A 17,966-nucleotide genomic window follows, 5' to 3' on the forward strand; every position below is an offset into this window, starting at 1 on the left:
AGAATTTATTTACAATATAAAGTTAACCGTCTTGTTCTTACTGAAGTGTAAAATAAAAAATAAAAAAACAAAAACAAAAAGTCACAGTGGGTGCCTGCCATCTATTGACTGTTTTTGGTTACAACAGTGTGCTGTGCGTTCCTCTTAAAATAATGTGCAATGTGCAACAACAACAAAAAATATATTGTATCCAAAGTCATGGAACAAATACAGCCTGAACAAACTATATCCCAACAGTTACAGTTGCTGGGCATACTGTAGCGTGGTTCAAGTACACTAATTAAATGTTTGAATCCAGCGTTTTCCAAGGCTGCAGGTCTGCTGCTATAAATAGACCTATGGATCTGGCGTTTCGCGCGAGCTGAAGTGTGTGGAAGTTTCACTGTAAATGAGGATGAAATAGTTGGTTGGACCGTTGTTTTCCCACTTGTTTTCGCCGCCGGCTCCGCTCCCCTAGTATGTATGTGTGTGTTTGTGTCGGATGGTGCCCGTATAATGGTACTTCAGTTTGAATGCGCCAGCGCGACACTCTGATTGGAGGACTGTGCCAGCGCGACACTCCGATTGGACGACTGTGCCAGCGCGACACTCCGATTGGACGACTGTGCCAGCGCGACGCTATTGTGTATCCGTGTATTATACCCCTATTGGTCCGTTCTGTCAGTTCTGTCAAATGCGGTTATTATTTGTTCACCTTCCACTTTCACTCCCTTGTCAAACCCCTGCCTGAAATTTCAATTAAAACTACTCAGATGTTAAAGTCGACCCGTGTTTATCTACTCTATATTTTCTGTTATTGTGTTACTTCCCTTCCCCTTGACGAGCCGGGCGTAACACCGTGGCCGAGTACAGTACGCGCCCATAGCATATCTTGCAACTGTGGTCTTTTTATCGACAACGTGAACATTGTCGACATAACTCACCGGGAACGCAAAATGTTTCCAAACTGGTGACGAGAGAAGCGGGAGCGGCTTGAAGCACCATTGCTGTGTCTGTCCGCGCTTGCCATCATGACTGCAGGAGAAGTCAGCTAACAAGTGCCGTTAGCTAGTAGCTGAATGGCTGCGTCTCATTTGCTTTCCTGGGAGGTGGCGGTGGCGGCGGTGGCGGCGGGCGCGGGGGGGGGGCATCGAATCGTGTGTCCTCTCTTCTATTTCGATGCTCGAAATCGTGACGTAATTTCGATCGATTTCGATAAAAAATCGAAATCGTGACACCCTTAGTTCATATAGCATATAGCCTTGTTTGCTAGCTGTTACGAGTAGGTGTAGTGGTGTAAATAGTAGCGAATGAAAACCCCTTTTCTTTATAGGGTGTATGTTTGAGTACATTCCTGTTTGCGTTTAAGCAGGCTAACAGTTTTCTCTGCTTCTTAGTAAATGCTATCCTTATCCTATCATATGATATCCTTCACACACAACTCATTTGATTAAATCAGAGTAAAAAAAAAAAAAACATCAGCATGTATTTTATTGATTCAAAGCTGAAAGTGTCATGCAGATTTTCCAGTGATTGTCCCAGTTATGGTCAATTGTTGCACAAGTCGGTTGAGCAGCAGTCGGCGACAAACCCAGAACTGTATTTAAACCATGAGCACAGGTTAGTAGTCATGCACGACTGCATTCGGGGAGCTGACAGAGAAATGGGGGAAAAAAACACAATTATTATTATTATTAACACCAATCCGATCCCTTGGAATCAAATCCAATAAAATTCACGATATGTTTTTATTTGCCTTATTGTAACCCAGTTTCCTCAAAATACAGAACATTCAATCAAAAGTACTCACAATTCCCGTCTACGACAACCCCACAGACGTCCTCATCTGATGCGCACTCCTGCTCGGTGGCATCGCACGCATGCCTCCCTGGGCCGGGATCACAGAAAAAGCACTTCAGACCTTCACCTGAGGAAAGAAAGAGCAAATCGGCAACCAAAAATAATATTTCATTCATCATACGGCCAACTTGACGGTAAAACAAAGAAATGAATCATGTGACTAATCGTACGTGCACCAGAAACCTCGAACGTCTGTCGATCTTTTACAATATCAAATTCCTCCGAAAGTTCAGTGGAGGCAAACTCACTTGCTGTGAAGAGCAGCGCAATGCTCAAAGCCAAGAGTAGCAACTTCATCGTGTCGTTCTGAGAGAGAGAGAGAGAAGTGTCGATATAATCATCTTTAAATTGGATAGATAGTTGAACCAAAATCCGGTAATTGTGTAATGTTAGCTCGAAGTTACTGTCTACATACTGTACCTTGTTTTTCTGCAGTTTTCGGGCAGTGGTACCAATTTGTAATCATTTATTCTTTTATACTTGCTCATCATATTTACTCATCGTGTTTACACATTCAATTTCTTTTTCAAATATTTTCTTTTCATCCACCACAAATTAACTTTATTAATAAGACAACACTTCAAAACGATGTGTTTTGATGGGTGAGGCACAAGGATGATTGGAAACAACTTCAGATGTGTACATGACTGTCATTGACTTAGTCACCGCCCAATTAACCTGCCATGCATGTGTTTGGAGCGTGGGAGGAGACCGGAGCACCCGGAGAAGACCCACGCGGGCACGGGGAGAACATGCAAATTCCACCCAGGAAGGCCGGAGCCTGGACTTGATCTTGCGTCCTCAGTACTGGGAGGCGGACGTGCTAACCAGTCATCCACTGTGCCGCCCCCGCTGGAAACTTGCTCTGGGCAAACAAAATAAGTTAACTTCATCATAACGAAGCAGTTTGACAAAAAACAAAACAAAAAAAACAGCATTTTGAATTGAGGACATTGTACTTGCTAAAATACAAACAATTTCCCCTGCAGGCTGCAGGAGTCAGTTTAATTATAATTAGAATTAGAATAATTGTCACTAACCGCAAGATCATCGAGTATTTTTCATTAAAAAACAAACAAACAAACAAAAACTGCAACCTTTTGATCTACTGAGGACAGCGCACTTGGCTCGGCGGATATTATAAAGAAGCTATTTTACCTGAAGGAGTCCCTTTGTTCTGAAAAGTTACATTTTTTTTTGCACATGATTATTTAGAATTGAGCTTCGTCTATCATAATTTGGAATGAATTTCAGTCTGACAATTCCGATATTGCCAGAATAATGATGGAGAATTGTTAAGAAACGTCTGGAAACCGTTTCATTGATTAGTCAGCTTATTTTAATATCAAACTTGTGTTTAAGACACTCTTAAAAAAAAAAATAGTGTGGCTCCTTCACCTTTTCTGCATCAATGAAGCTATTCCCCTTTTGGTTTTATTTAAATTGACGCTTAACAAGTTCAGCACCGTTGTGGGATGTAACGCTGGACTTAATTCCCGGCCAATCGAAGCGGGTCCATTCATTTCATTTAAAATCAGTGCAGTCGAGGGACTCACAGGACATTGGAAAAGCAAGAGCAGACTCGCTGGGGTCCGTGCAGGAAATCTGCTCGGGCAGGCTGTTGTCATTTTAGAAATGAAATACGATGACGTCCACCACAGAGTGTAAAAATCTGTCTGCCTGTGCCACCAAAATTCTGTTACACCACATCTTAGACCTGGTTTCACCTGATCTAAAGTCTAGTCTACATTTTGTCACAAAATTGCGAGGTGTGCCAGGGACGCAACCTCGACGCCTAGCAAGGCACAGTTTGGTCTACCAAATTCCCAAACACGCAACTCTAGAAAATTAATGCACCTGTTTTTACGCTGCGCGCATGAGTGCCTGGCTACAAAAATTGTGCCCCCAAATGATCATTTTAAACATTTTCAGATCTAAATGACGTCCCTATAGGGGTTATTTATTTTTGATCACGTACTGCAAGATAAACACTGCAAAAATGTAATGAGCTACACCACCGCACCTGCAGAAAAAAAAACAAAAAAAAGCATCTCACTGAGTCATGTAAGGTACGAGCAGAAATCTATTCTTCTTTGTTTTTGTCTGCGTGATTGTGCTACATCGCCTCCTGGTGGCCAACGTGGCACACCAGAAGGAGCAGCCCAAAGAACAAGATTGCAGCATTAAATCATGATGGAAAAACGATTTACTTTTTTATATTCAGTTCAAGTATGTTACTGCTCTGTTTTTTTTATTTATTTATTTTTTATTTTTTTATTTTATTTTTTTTTAGTGCAAGTACTATCCATAACTACTTGAGGTAAGGCATTTATTTACGTAGATTAACTGGTCAAAATATCTGTTATCAACTTATCACAAAACACAGCCAGGCTTATATTTCAAAGTGTTTTTATTTATTTTAAAATGGTTGTGACCATACAAACAACCATTTTCTGATTTAATAATAATCAAGCAGTGTTGCACATGTCGGTGTTGCAGCACTTCACATCGATGGCCTTGTTGTTTATGAACATCTGACAGACAGACGTGGTCATGCACTCCTGGTAGCGGATTTCTGGATGAATGAGACAAGAATATTTTCAAATTCAAATGTCAAACATCCTGTTTTCAGGGTCCCTAATGATCTAGAAAATCTCACCTGGATGCAGGCGGAACCTGGCGGAAGCGCAGCCATCTTTCTCAGATTTGCATGTCTCCACCGTCAGCTCGCAGTTCTCGCTGGCTGTGGTTGGCACACAGTGATGGCAGTTGAGAGCTTTGCCTGGCAAAAAAAAACAAAAACCGGCTCATATCAGCAGCGTTCTTGCTTTAGGAATCGTAATTACAACAAGGTGAAAGTCAACGGAAAACAAGTTAAAAATTAACATGATATAAGTGGACATATTGGCCCCACTTTTAGCAGACAGGCAAATGTCAACTCGGCGTAAAATATTTTTGCGCTGGAGCAATAGTTAACCGTGTGAATTTGGCATATCGTTGAGGACCGAGTACATTGTTTATTACACGCCCCTGGTGCACCTGACAATTTGGTGACAGAACGTAGACTAGTCTTTAGAGCAGGTGAAGCCAGGTCTAAGTTGTGGCGCCAGTGGTATAATGCAATTTGGGTGGATTCCATACAAACACTGCGCTCTGCTGATATGTGCGATGGCACGTCATCATACAATGTGAGATCTGAGAATGTGGGTGTGAGGGGAGGGAAGTGGCCTGATCATCGTGTCTTCAAACCATCCAGGAGATTAAAGAAAAAAAAAAAAAAACTTCCCAATTACATCGCCAATGAATATAACATCACCAAGTTGGCATCCATTTGAGCTCGCTCATCGCCTTGTGATAAATGAGGACACCACAAACAGTAGAATGCCAAATATGTATAAATTTTCCTTTCCACATTCTTGACGAACAGAATCGCCATCGTCCACTTCCCCCAAGAGCCAATCGGCCGCAAATGTTCTGTCAGGACAGTCGAGCACGCCTTTGCCCAATCTTCTGTTGAGAAAATCTGGTACTTTCAGAGACTAGTTGAAGAATAATTTTTATGCAGTCAAGTGAAGAGCATTAAAGTCGAGCCTCAACGACGACCTCACCACCCTGTCAAATCGTTAACATTGCTACCACGTACGCCAATGATCTGCTGGTCATGAAATGTGCTCAAACAAACATGAGTTTTCATCACCCGAGATTTGTCCATCTTAGAAAATCAATGACATACAAGCGCATTGACGTGTGACCTGTGGAGAATGAGCGACAGCCTCACCTGCGATGAACAGCAGCGTGACGCTTAAAGCTAACAGCAACAACTTCATTGTGACGTTCACTGTAGCGCAGCCTGTGATATGACAAGCAGATATTGTATGTGACACATTTATACTAGTTTAGCTAATTGTGGAGCAGGGTTGTACGGGCCAAAACAAAAAAACACCACAAGTCTGTCTGCCTTTTTGATGTGTGAACTGATAGAGGCTACATTTAAAACTTGCTAGCAATTTGAAATCGACAAACTCCCCCTAGATCAGGGGTGTCCAGACTACGAGTTGGCCCGCGGTCCATTTTTAACTCATTTGCTCCCAATAACATGTAAATACGTTTTGTTTTTAATGTTCTAAGTGTCCCAAAGACGTATTTATACGTTTTTCTGTTTTTTTTTTTGTTTTTTTTTGCTAGAGCATACAGAAGGCTTTGATGCAGCCTCTCAACTGCAAAGAACGGTTGCAGAAATGGTAGTTATTACACAAACAGCCAGCACGTGGCAGCAGAGCAAAGGAGACCAACCAGAGCCATGTAGAAAAAAAGCTAAATTACTTACAATTTTGAATAGATTTGTGAAAACTGATGAAACTTAGCTCTCTTCTAATGCTAATTGCTGCAAAACAGAAACAGAAAGAAACATTTTTTTTTTTCCTGATGAAAGATTTTAATCTTTCTTTTGATAGGTTCCATGCTTTTATAGCAATAGAACACAATATTCTGTGGGCCTTGCAAAATCAGTCAAAATCCAGAAAAACAGCCGGGAGCGAGCGAAAACTGGAATCTTGACATTTGGATTCCAATTCCAAACGTGTTAATATGGTGCACTACACGTCCAATTCCCATACATTCTCAATGGGCAAACCCTAAACCTAATCCTAACCCTCCATATCAAGTGTTTTTCTATTATTATTTTTTTTGGTCCATGTACTCACCTATCGAATGGAAGGTTGGCTACGTACTTATTTTGTTTATAACTCTTACTTATAACAAAATTTTACAAAATCATTTTTTTGCATGTTGAATGTTTGAAAAGTGTTCTTCTTTCTACCTATATATATTAGGGGTGTTAAAAAAAATCGATTTGGCAATATATCGCGATACTACAGCACGCAATTCTCGAATCGATTCAATAGGCAGCCGAATTGATTTTTTTAACATCCGTTTTGGTTGGAAAAATATTCAACAAAACGTCTAACTTCCACACCTTAAGCATGGAAGAATGTTATATTAATGGAACATTAACACATTCACTGCCAGCCCAAAAATGCATCATTTGACGTCTTTTTCCGTCAATGGCAGTGAATGAGTTAAGCCTTAATATTTTATTTCAATGCTGTTCAAACATGAAAAATGTTGTTAAACCTGTTTGTTACATACAGTGGCTCACAGTTATAAGATAATAATACATTTTCATACAAATCTTACGGTGTACATGTACTGTAAAAGTTAACTGAATGGTATTTTATAAATTTGAGTAAAAAAAAATATTACAACAATCGACTTGTAAATTCGTATCAGGATTAATCGGTATCGAATCGAATCGTGACCTATGAATCGTGATACGGATCGAATCGTCAGGTACGAGGCAATTCACACCCCTAATATATATATATATATATATATATATATATATATATATATATATATATATATATATATATATATATATATATATATATATATATATATATAAGGGGTGTGAATTGCCACACTGATATTATAATTACTAATATGATTATATTTACGGGCTTGATTTGTTTTTTGGTGCCCCCTTGGGCAGTTGGTGCCCTACGCGCAGTGCGTGGTAAGCGTATGCGGAGCGCCGTGTCTGGGTGTAAACGTTGTCTTTCCACTGAAACAAAACAAACACAAAATGGCAAAATACAGGCTGGGGAGGTGGGAGTTTGGGACAAAATTACCACAAAAGATTAACAAAAACACAATTGTGTAGACTGAGAGAAAGTTAAAGTGTGTACATCCTGCATTTAAAAAGTGCATTTTCCTGAGTGAATCCGGCAGACAGCCCCTTTAAATGAAATTCCAACATTTGTCATCATATCAATGCTTAAAAAAAATAAAAAAATAAAAAAGTACTAGCCATAACTACTTGAGGTAAGGCATTTATTTACATACATTAACTGGTCAAAATATCTGTTATCAACTCATCACAAAACTCAGCCAGGCTTATATTTCAAAGTGTTTTTATTTATTTTAAAATGTTTGTGACCACACAAAGAACCATTTTCTGATTTAAAGAAAAGTGTTGCACATGTCGTCGTTACAGCACTTCATCTCGATGAAATTGTTCAGTTCGAGTAACTTGCAGTCAGACAAGGCCATGCACTTCTGGTAGCGGCCGTCTGGATGAATGAGAGGAGGGAGAATATTTTCAAATTCAAATGTAAAACGTCCTGTTTTCAGGGTCTAATGATCTAGAAAATCTCACGTGGATACAGGCGGAACTTGGCGGCAGCGCAGCCATCTTTCTCAGGATTGCATGTCTCCACCGTCAGCTCGCAGTCCTCGCCGGGTGCTCTTGGCACGCAGTGACGGCATTTGAGAGCTTCCCCTGGCAAAAACACACAACAAAAACCGGCTCATATCAGCAGCGTTCCTTCTTGCTTCAGGAATCATAGTAGACATATTGGGCCCACTTTTTGTGGCTAGACAAACGTGCGCTCGGCCTGAATCATATTTTTGTGCTGACCAAGTCTAGTTTACCGTGTTTGGGAATTTGGCAGATCACTATGGGACGTTGTTTATTACATGCCTCTGGTGTACCCGACAATTTGGTGACAGAAAGTTGTGGCTTTGGTGGTGTAATATGATTTTGGTGGATTCCAGGCACAAGCAGACAAATTCTGGGCACCGCTGATCATCATAAAGTGTTAGATCTGGGAATGTGGGCATGGTGGGAGGTAAGTGGCCTGATCATCGTGTCTTCAAACCTTCCAGGAAATTTAAAAAAAAAAAAACCTTCCCAATTGCAACACCAATAAAGATAACAACATCACCAAATTGGCATCCATTTTGCGAAGGAGCTCAGGAATCGCCTCCAACCTGCAATTGAGCTCGCTCGCTGCCTTGTGATAAACGAGGACACAAAAAACGGTAGAATGCCTGTTATCAGAATTCCAATTATGTATACATTTTCCACATCCTTGACAAATAGAATCGCCAGTCGCACTATCGTCCACTTCTGTTGAGAAAATCTGGTCAATTACTTCAAAAGACCAGCTGAAGAAGAATTTTTATTCAGTGAAGTGAAGAGCACTCACGTCAAGCAACGACGACGACGTCACCACCCTGTCAAATCATTAACATTGCTACCACGTACGCCAATTATCTGCTGGTTATGAAATGTGCTCAAATAAACATGAGTTTTGATCACCCGAGATTTGGCCATCTTAGAAAATCAATGACATACAAGCGCATTGACGTTTGACCTGTGGAGAATGAGCGACAGCCTCACCTGCGATGAACAGCAGCGTGACGCTTAAAGCTAACAGCAACAACTTCATTGTGACGTTCACCATAGCGCAGCCTGTGACATAACAAGCAGATATTGTATGTTACACATTTATGCTAGCTAGGCGGTACCTTTGGAATCTCTTCAGGGCAGAACCATCGTCACGTTGATGAGGCTACATTTAAATCTTGCCAGCAATTTGAAATCGACAAACTCCCCCTTTTAAATGAAGATTCGAAGAAGATATTGAAGTTTACTGGAAAAATAAAAAATAAAACAAAGAGAATCACACCTTGTGTGTTTAAAACAACATATTGTAGCTTTTAAATCTGCTAGCTTACTGCTTACACCGAATAGAATCTACGTTGCAGTGCTATAACGCTTTAAATAACAGATTGACTGAACACAGTGTAGCAATGGTACTCACGTTCTTAATTCTCCAAAAACAGGTATTTAGCACGAAAAATCAGCACTATAGTACCTTTAAGGCATACATACCGTGTAGTCTTGTAGGTCTCTGTCAGTAAAAGTGATGACCTTGCTGTCCCCTTCTTTTGATAGTCGCACGTATTTGCTCATTCCTGCGAGTTTGTCCGGTTCATGCCTTTGTGCGCTCCACCGTGGTCAGGGGTCAATGCTGGTGGATCACGTTATGTAAGATGCATCACTTGAGCAAATATGTGCACTGTCAAACACTCACAGTGATATGTTTTGTACATTTCTGTCGAGATACAAAGGACAGACGGATGTTGGTCAAAGGCTCGCCAGGTTTCAATCTCAGACAATTGTTGGAGGAGCTTACAAGAACATGTTTCTTCACCTATGTGATTGTACATTTGTTTATATTGCCTTGTTATGAATATAGATTATCGAATTGTTATGACTGGGAACCCTTTCCTCAGTGAAGAGTAAAAAAAAATAAAAAATTGTGATTAACAGAGGAGGAACCCTTAAAAATGTTCCAAAGTGAAGTATTATTTCAAAACACTTTAACATCATTTCAAACTCATTTTGCTAGATTAACCTTAAAAACAAATTGTTTACAGATGGTTCGATTTTGAGTGCACCATTTTGAATGTAATGTGGCCACTATGCCACTGTTACTCCCTTTGAGTTCAATCATGGCTCAAATTCGTTCTTGGGTTTCAACAGACATTTAATGTCGTCTACATGTCTTGTACATGTTAAACAACACACCAACAATGCCGTCAGAACTAAGATAAGAGCGAAAATAAGCTCCATTAGCACACAAAATAAAGAGGCTTCACAATAAACAACTAAGAAACGAAATGACAAGTATCTACCTCGTTGGCCACATTCACTCAAAAGGAATAATAACAAAAAAGCACGTCTTCTGGACAAGCTCCTTCCTTGTCGTCCACCTGTGCGTCAATTAACAGTGTCCCTTAGCAACGTATAATGGAACAAAAAGTCTGTCCCCCTTTTCAATAAAGTTTTATTTCAAATGAAATTATCTGAATATTATGACTTATTTAACATTTTTACATAAAAATAATGACTATTTATTTTCCAAAACTATGAAATTAATCAATGAATTAAATGAGCGTTGCCTCTAATGGCAGCAACAGACACCATTAAGGAACAATTACTACTTCCCTTTCAGCCACAACAGGAAGCAAATTCAGGAGTGAGGGATGCAATTCGTTCTCTCTTACATTAGCCACACCAAGCAACCCATACACCGACGTACCACACAACAAAGGCAAGCCGTTTCTTTGGGCCCATTTTGACCCAGTTTTGACTTATCAAAATTCTGGATTGGGAGTACTGCTGATTTTAAATAAGTGTTAACAAATAAACTATGTCAATCTACAAGTAGAAAGGCCCACCTAAACGGAGGGTGATGTTTTGTTTGCTTTCAGATTCAACAATGTCCATACATCTCTCTGCCAAAGTGTGGCCACTAAAAAGTTGTTCTGCCACCAGGCAAATAGACAACCGGTTGGTATGTAGGACAGCTTTTAGATTAAAGATGATCCGTTTTCAACCTAGCTGACTGATAATCAACACAGACAGTTGATCAGATGTTACCTTCCACCACTGCCCACATTCATCCGTACCTTTCTCTGAAACTTCTTGGAATGTTTACCACCCTGGTCCGTGGTGATGGCCTGAATACAAACGGTCACTGTTCCATAATTCCGTTGACTGTTCGCTGGTTGACAATATTGAAATTTGTCTTAAATCATCAATGAAAATGTGGCGACAATGAAACCAACATTCCACATCTGACACTCTCGGAGCCCAATATGGCAGGTAGGTAAGCATAAAGTCCGACCAAGAGCTCCGGTCCACCAGTGGGGGCCCCGGATTTCATGCCTGGGGATGGTGCTAAAATGAGAACCGCCCCCAACCCCCGTTTTGGAGTTTCCAGAAATGGGAATCTCTGAAAACTGGAATCTTGAAATTTGGATTAAAACCAATTCAATTCCATTTCCACAGTCATTCTCAATGGGCGAACCGTAAACTTAATCCTAACCCGCCATAGCAAGTGTTTTTCTATTATTATTATTTTTTAGGTCCATTTACTTACCTATCAAATGGAAAGGTGGCTACCTACATATTTTGTTCATAAGTATTATTTGTATCAAACCTTAAAATCATTTTTGCATGTCAATTGTTTTAAAAGTGTTCTTTTTTTCTCCCTCTATCTGATCTTTAATTATCTTGTAGGTTAAAAATTTTCTCCAACCTTTTTATGTTGACTACAGTCTCTAATTTTATTCTAATTTCATTCCCTCTTCTATAAGCTTAACCACCTCCAGGAACTGGTAGTGTTTAAATGAAACAAAATGAGTTTAATGAAGCTAAACAAACAAGCCTAAAACAAAAATATACCATATCAGAATATGCAGTAGATGATGTTTGCTTTTTGCCGCGTTCATGTTCCGCATTTCTAGAAGCCGCAGGCGGGAAAACCGTTTTCGTGTCTTCTGTATTTAGCATCTTTAAAGAGTTCAACCACATCAATCCAAACTGAGGTGAGGACAAGCCTCTTATACAAACACAGAAAAATGACTCAAAAGTCCATGCTCCGGTGTATAAAGTGTCATTTTTTTTTATTTGAAGCAGCCATTTTAGCCATTTCCAGGGCTTCATCACTCTGTCCAATCAATAAATGAGACCACTGGATGACACACACACACAAAAAAATGTAAAACTACAATATAATCAGCTCCGCAATGTTAGAACCTAAACAAAGGCGCCCCAGCTGGCAGAAATGCGTAGATGCAATCATCTGCTTGTGAAAATAAAAGCAGCCCTCTGGCTGTATTGTGAGCCAAAGTCCCATCTCAGCAGTGGCCCAATGTAAGAGAAAGTGCCCATGTGGCAAAAACGTCTAAACCCGCCATTGTTGTGCTTTTCTATATATCCTCGGAGCCAGGCTCGCGGTGGGGGTTTGGAACAGCGGCAACTGTGGAAAATGTCTCAGAGCTCAGGAAAGGTGAGTACCCAAACGGGAGGAGGCCACTCCCCCCCCAAAAAGCTCAAATAGTCGTAGTAGACTACCTACCTACAGGCTACTACCTACAAAAACTGCTGCAAATTCTGTAACACGCATTTGTTCATGGCACTACTTTCCGATTAGATGTGTTATTATTATGATATTCCTATGGTTTTTTTTTAATCAATCACCCTTAACCACCGGTTCGCAGTCCAGGACCCCGTTGGTACCAGATGTGATCGGGCTGCCAGATTGTATCGGTCACGCTACAGGATTGTCTGGAAATTGTCCGTTTACAATTGTTCAATAAAGTTGTATGAAAAAAAATTGACGGTTGACGTCAAAACGTTGGAAAGAGAATATTAAAGATGTCTTTTAAATAACTAAATGTGTGGACTAAAATTGTAAAAGTGTAAATAAACCTAAAAATATAAAAACATGTAAGCACTTTAAGAGTGAAAAAAAATAAAATAGATTGAAGCGCCTTTGCGCTTGCCGGTGACGTCAGTACAGCAGCGCTAACAGTTAGCTTCGGTTTGGTTTCTTTTTTAGATGTTCACAAATCAATCACAATAACTAAAAACAGTCTTAATGATAATAGGAACACATTAACAATCTAAACTGACAATATTCGTCACATCTGAGACAATTATTTTGTGTATTTATCATTTATTCAATATACTTTGCTGTTATATTCTTAGGTTTATTTACGTTTTTACAATTTCAGTCCGTACATTTCGTTATTTAAATTACATCTTTAATATTTTCTTTCCAACGTTTTGACGTCAACTGGAAAATTTCCAGCCAATCCTGTAGCGGGACGTGTTCGGTTAGGCGACCCCGATACGATCTGCCAGCCCGATCACATCTAACACCGACAACGGGCGGTGCAGATAGATTGGAAAATAATAATAGTAATAATAATAATTATTATTTTTTTAGAGGAGCATATAATTATGGATAAACGGCTATTTTCTAATCAGGATTATATGGCCACAAAAATTGGTTAATATTATGAGCTGATCCATGGTGGGAAAAAATGTTGAATATGGCTCGTGCTAGCTATTCCAACGTTAACATGGCACCTTAGAAGGAGTAGGAGCACAAACATACGCAAGTAGGCACATTTTTCAGTGAATGCTGATGATTCATGAATCGGTGGTGGTTTATTGTATTACAAATCCCTTTTGCGTCTCTAATAAACTTTTAGCTGTGGCAGGGTCAATCAAAGTCAGCATTCCAGTAATATGTTTTTGCCATGGTACAATGAAGGTTTAATTGTTAGTTCGGTTCTATGTGAAAAATGGCAAGTAAATGAATCATGCATCGGGAAAACCAACACTTGTGGCCCCTTCCAATGGCAGATCGTGCTGTTCGAGGGCAAGGGCTTCACGGGCCGCAAGCTGGAGATAGTCAGCAGCTGCGACAACTTCCAGGAGCGCGGCCTGGTCAACCGCGTCAACTCGGTGAAAGTGGAGAGCGGCGCCTTTGTGTGTTTTGACCACCCGGACTTCAAGGGACAGCAGTATGTCCTGGAGCGTGGCGAATACCCTGAATTCCAGCGCTGGAGCGCCCACAATGACCACATGGGTTCCTGCCGGCCAATCAGAATGGTAGGTGGGAAAATATTTGGTGGGGAAAAGAAAGATAAAGGTACGCATTGGGAAGTCATTGACTTTATACTTTGAATTGTGTGGAACAAGGCACCACTACAAAAAAATGGGCCCTGGCATTTCGACTTAGCTCCTCTTGCCTAACATGTAGTTCTGCCACTATGTTGATTGATGACATTTCAGTTTGTCTATTCGGAATGGATTAATCATCATTAAAAAGCACTCCATGGGCCCCAAAAAGAGGCCGGCCCACCGGGCATCTGTCCTGCCTGCGAGATGGCCAGTCCAGCCCTGACTATATGCAATCTTGAAATATATACACACACACAAAACATCTCCAATTTTTTGTACAAAACAACCAAAACATTGGGTCAAATTGGCCCAACTAGTGGGTTGGTCCAATTTTTGACCAAAATTGAGTTATTTTTGACCCAGCAGTAAAAACATATGGGTCAAGAATAACCCAGTATGGTTCAAAAAGTGACTGACAATTTTTTTTAGTTATTCTTTTAACCCAAAAATTTGAGTTAATTGACTAGCAAACAAAACGACCCAATGATTTTGGATTGTATTGCCAGGTTATTCATTTGTGATTATGAAACCCATTTTTTTTTTTTTGTGAGTCATTTGTATTATTTGTTCTTCAACCCAATTTTGGGGGATTGTGTTGTTCATTTGTTCATTTGTGATGTATTATTAAACCCAATTGTTTGGGTTATTTCAAACTAAAACAACCCTTTTTTTTTAACCAACTTTTTGGGTTAAATGAATAACCCAAAAGTTGGGCCAATCCCGACTGACCCATACTGGGTTAATTTTGACCTAGATTTTTTTTGCACTTCAGTTCTACAATATTTCAACGACTGATTTGACCATTGTCAAATTATGTCTCTTTTTTTTTTTTTTTTTTTTTTACATCGAAAAAAGTAGTGACTTTTTTTTTTTTTTTTTTTTGACAAATTAATGAACAGAAAGTACAGAGGTCTCTTTTCAATTGTACTGTATTGGTAGAAATAAAAACTAAATACTCAAGTACAACCTAAAAATAGTCCACTTAAGTACAGTAACAAAGTACACGACTGTATTTGTACTTTCCTTCTTTGTGCTTCTCCTCCCCAGCACGGGGAGCACTACAGGCTGGAGGTGTTCGAGGGAGACAAATTCAGCGGCCAGTGCGTGGAACTGAGCGACGACTGTCCCTTGCTGCAAGCCAAAGGCCTGACTAAGAGCTGCATCAAGTCCCTCAAAGTATACGGGGACGGAGCGTACGTACAATACGGCACACGCACATTGCAAACTACAATGTATACTTGACTAGGTACCCACTATCTAATGAGAATTAGGATCGGCAGATAATATTTGTATATTTCAGGACTTGGGACTTGCTTGACTTAAACTTATGAAAGACTTGACTTTGACTTAGTATTCATGAGAATTAACTCGACTGACTTGAAGATCATTCTAGAAGTCATGGCAGTTGTCATTTAGGTATCTGCATTGTCAAGACTACATGACATTTTTTTGGATTTTAAAAGGAGAGACGTTTTTTGTAGGGATGTAACGATATCCAAAAATCACGATACGATATTATCACGATATGAAGGTCACGATACGATAATTATCACGATATTATGGGGGCAGTTGGCGATATTTAAATAAGATCACAATATTGTTAAAAAAAAAAAAAAAAAAAAAAAAAAAAAAGAGCTCATACTAAAAAAAGCACAATATTGTCCTTTTGTCCATAACAGCAATGCATATCAACCACCTACAATCTCTAATAACAATAGTGAGACAATTATTTGCTTATGCAAGCACACATTGATCGCTTCACAAGCAAATTAGGTTCCCCTTCATCTGACAATTAGCATAGATTTTAAACATAGTAGGCCAAAACATCCCTAATGAAAATTCAATTGCCCTAATAAACTAGCCACTAGAGGGTGCCCGAACTGCCAGAACTGCACAAATGGAAATCACCTGACTTTTTTAACAGATGTGTTCCTTTTAAATATTGTGAACATGACGACGACGATATTGTGGAAGTTTTAATATCACGATATCACGATATTGCCCTTATCGTTACATCCCTGTTTTTTTGTAGCGTGCATTACAGACTCGTAGACTTTACTAACCCGCAGTTACATATAGAGTGCGACTGTGGAGTTGGCCGGCTGCAAATGGTTAAAACGTTCATATCCTCGTTTGGCAAATTTGTTTAAGCACCAAGATAAACGTCGATGCGCTTGTGTTCTTCTGATAAACGGAAGAAAAAAAAACGTCAAATTAAATGTGTCTCTGCAGCTGGGTGTTGTACGAGGAGCCCAACTACCGCGGTCGCATGTACGTGGTGGAGCGAGGAAGCTACGGCAGCCACACCGAGTGGCAGGCGGACAACCCCAAGATCCAATCCGTTCGCAGGGTCGCCAACTACTTCTAGGATGGTGCGCAGAAGCTCTTCACGGACGTCTGGCTAGAAAGCAGTAAAGGCTGAAGGGACACACGACATGCTTGCCTCATCACTTTTGTACCTGTCATGCTACAAATAAAGCAAATATACCATATTATCATTTTTTATGAACTAGCTTGTGGAGTGATCAGGCAAGGGATACCACCAAAGCAAAAATGTCACAAAAGTGTATTTGCTGATATAATAATGATCTTGCCAAAATGTACTGAAATAAATAAACAGAATTAAATACACAGAAGGGAAACTGGAAAAATTCCCTGCTGGAATCACTATGTAAAACTTCATTTCTTTCTTTGCAGTCTGTAGTGTGCAGTAATCATTAGTGGAAAGCTCCATATGAAAGTCACATATAGACGTGGCGTGAATTTGTTTGTTAGCAGCTAGCAAGCTAAGATAGCTTGAAAACATCGATATACAGCAAGACAAGTATATCTGGACACAAATGATTTAATGAATGACAATTTACACCATGAAAGTAGTGATCGACGTATACTGTTTAGTGTTTCAAGCAAAAACAACATACCTTAAGCTTCCGCTTCCACTTTGCCTTCCAACAAACTACTTTTTTTTTGTAGCTAACGGCTTCAAACGGCTGGTTTCAATGAGTCTCAGTAATGGAGTGTCCTACTCGGGACGTTTTTTTTGTGACACTTGACATGTTTCCCACCTTTTAACGAAAACGCTCGCCGAAAATCAAGCTCTGTACATTCATTTGTTATGGGATGTTTGCCCTCCGTGAGGCGCAGCGGAAGCTAAGCAGCGACGTCAACTGGAAGGGTCTATACTAGGCAATCATTATATTGACCTCTAAAACATAATGAATAAAAGAAACCTTAAAATTTAGCATTGCCCAGGCCAGTATTTTACATTACACGACATAAGCTATGAGTCTTTTTTTTTTTTTTTTTTTGCATTTTTTATTTATTTGTTTATTTATTTTTATTGCAAATAACAGACAACACCCATCCATCCATCCATCCATCCATCCATTCGTCCATCTGGAGCCTATCTCAGCTGGCTGATTGTTAGTAGGCGGGGGACACCCTGGATCGCAGTAACAGACAACACAACTTTCTCAGATATCAACATCGAAAGATAATCAATACAATATCAATAGAATTGAAACAATCACTCAAGCGAACATGAACAAATAGAGAACAAAGAAAACAAGACATAAAACTTTCACAGGAAGTCTAACCATGCGATTCCAAACCGGAAGTAAGGCATCGTTTGTAACGCATGAGATAAACGGAGCATTGGCTTGCAGTTTAAATTAAGAATAATTATATATATATATATATATATATATATATATATATATATATATATATATATATA

At 39.6% G+C, this 17,966-nt stretch overlaps 2 protein-coding genes across 7 annotated transcripts; one reads left to right on the forward strand and one right to left on the reverse strand.

Annotated features, from left to right (window-relative positions):
- Positions 1–4,296: 4,296 nt before the first annotated feature.
- ly97.3 (lymphocyte antigen 97, tandem duplicate 3) lies at positions 4,297–17,398 on the reverse strand. Of its 6 annotated transcripts, none has more exons than XM_077516642.1 (5): positions 17,152–17,377; positions 9,578–9,716; positions 9,083–9,154; positions 8,057–8,179; positions 7,795–7,970 (listed from the first exon to the last, which is right to left on the reverse strand). In XM_077516642.1, exons 3-5 carry the CDS (start codon positions 9,144–9,146, stop codon positions 7,861–7,863), a joined length of 297 nt encoding a protein of 98 aa, XP_077372768.1. In that variant the 5' UTR covers positions 9,147–9,154; positions 9,578–9,716; positions 17,152–17,377; the 3' UTR covers positions 7,795–7,860. The 6 variants fall into 6 exon arrangements, 5 of the variants coding, with proteins under 5 accessions (XP_077372778.1, XP_077372786.1, XP_077372768.1 ...); XM_077516632.1 differs by lacking the exon at positions 17,152–17,377 and adding an exon at positions 10,384–10,478; XM_077516623.1 differs by lacking the exon at positions 17,152–17,377 and adding an exon at positions 10,384–10,470 and having other exon boundaries at positions 9,578–9,800.
- Positions 12,480–16,722, forward strand: LOC144016015 (gamma-crystallin N-A-like). The gene is made up of 4 exons (XM_077516607.1): positions 12,480–12,545; positions 13,910–14,158; positions 15,278–15,423; positions 16,463–16,722. Exons 1-4 carry the CDS (start codon positions 12,525–12,527, stop codon positions 16,596–16,598), a joined length of 552 nt encoding a protein of 183 aa, XP_077372733.1. The 5' UTR covers positions 12,480–12,524; the 3' UTR covers positions 16,599–16,722.
- Positions 17,399–17,966: the final 568 nt, after the last annotated feature.

The sequence above is a fragment of the Festucalex cinctus genome, chromosome 1 (assembly GCF_051991245.1).
Source record: "Festucalex cinctus isolate MCC-2025b chromosome 1, RoL_Fcin_1.0, whole genome shotgun sequence".
Taxonomy (NCBI): domain Eukaryota; kingdom Metazoa; phylum Chordata; class Actinopteri; order Syngnathiformes; family Syngnathidae; genus Festucalex; species Festucalex cinctus.

Excerpts from the sequence above, each read along its gene's own strand:
- ly97.3 (XM_077516642.1), bottom strand. The coding sequence starts at position 9,146 with ATGGTGAACGTCACAATGAAGTTGTTGCTGTTAGCTTTAAGCGTCACG. Across the intron at positions 8,180-9,082 it reads CACGCTGCTGTTCATCGCAG|GGGAAGCTCTCAAATGCCGT; the intron begins GTGAGGCTGTCG and ends TGTTTTTGCCAG. Across the intron at positions 7,971-8,056 it reads CAAGTTCCGCCTGTATCCAC|ACGGCCGCTACCAGAAGTGC; the intron begins GTGAGATTTTCT and ends TCATTCATCCAG.
- LOC144016015 (XM_077516607.1), top strand. The coding sequence starts at position 12,525 with ATGTCTCAGAGCTCAGGAAAG. Across the intron at positions 12,546-13,909 it reads TGTCTCAGAGCTCAGGAAAG|ATCGTGCTGTTCGAGGGCAA; the intron begins GTGAGTACCCAA and ends TTCCAATGGCAG. Across the intron at positions 15,424-16,462 it reads AAAGTATACGGGGACGGAGC|CTGGGTGTTGTACGAGGAGC; the intron begins GTACGTACAATA and ends GTGTCTCTGCAG.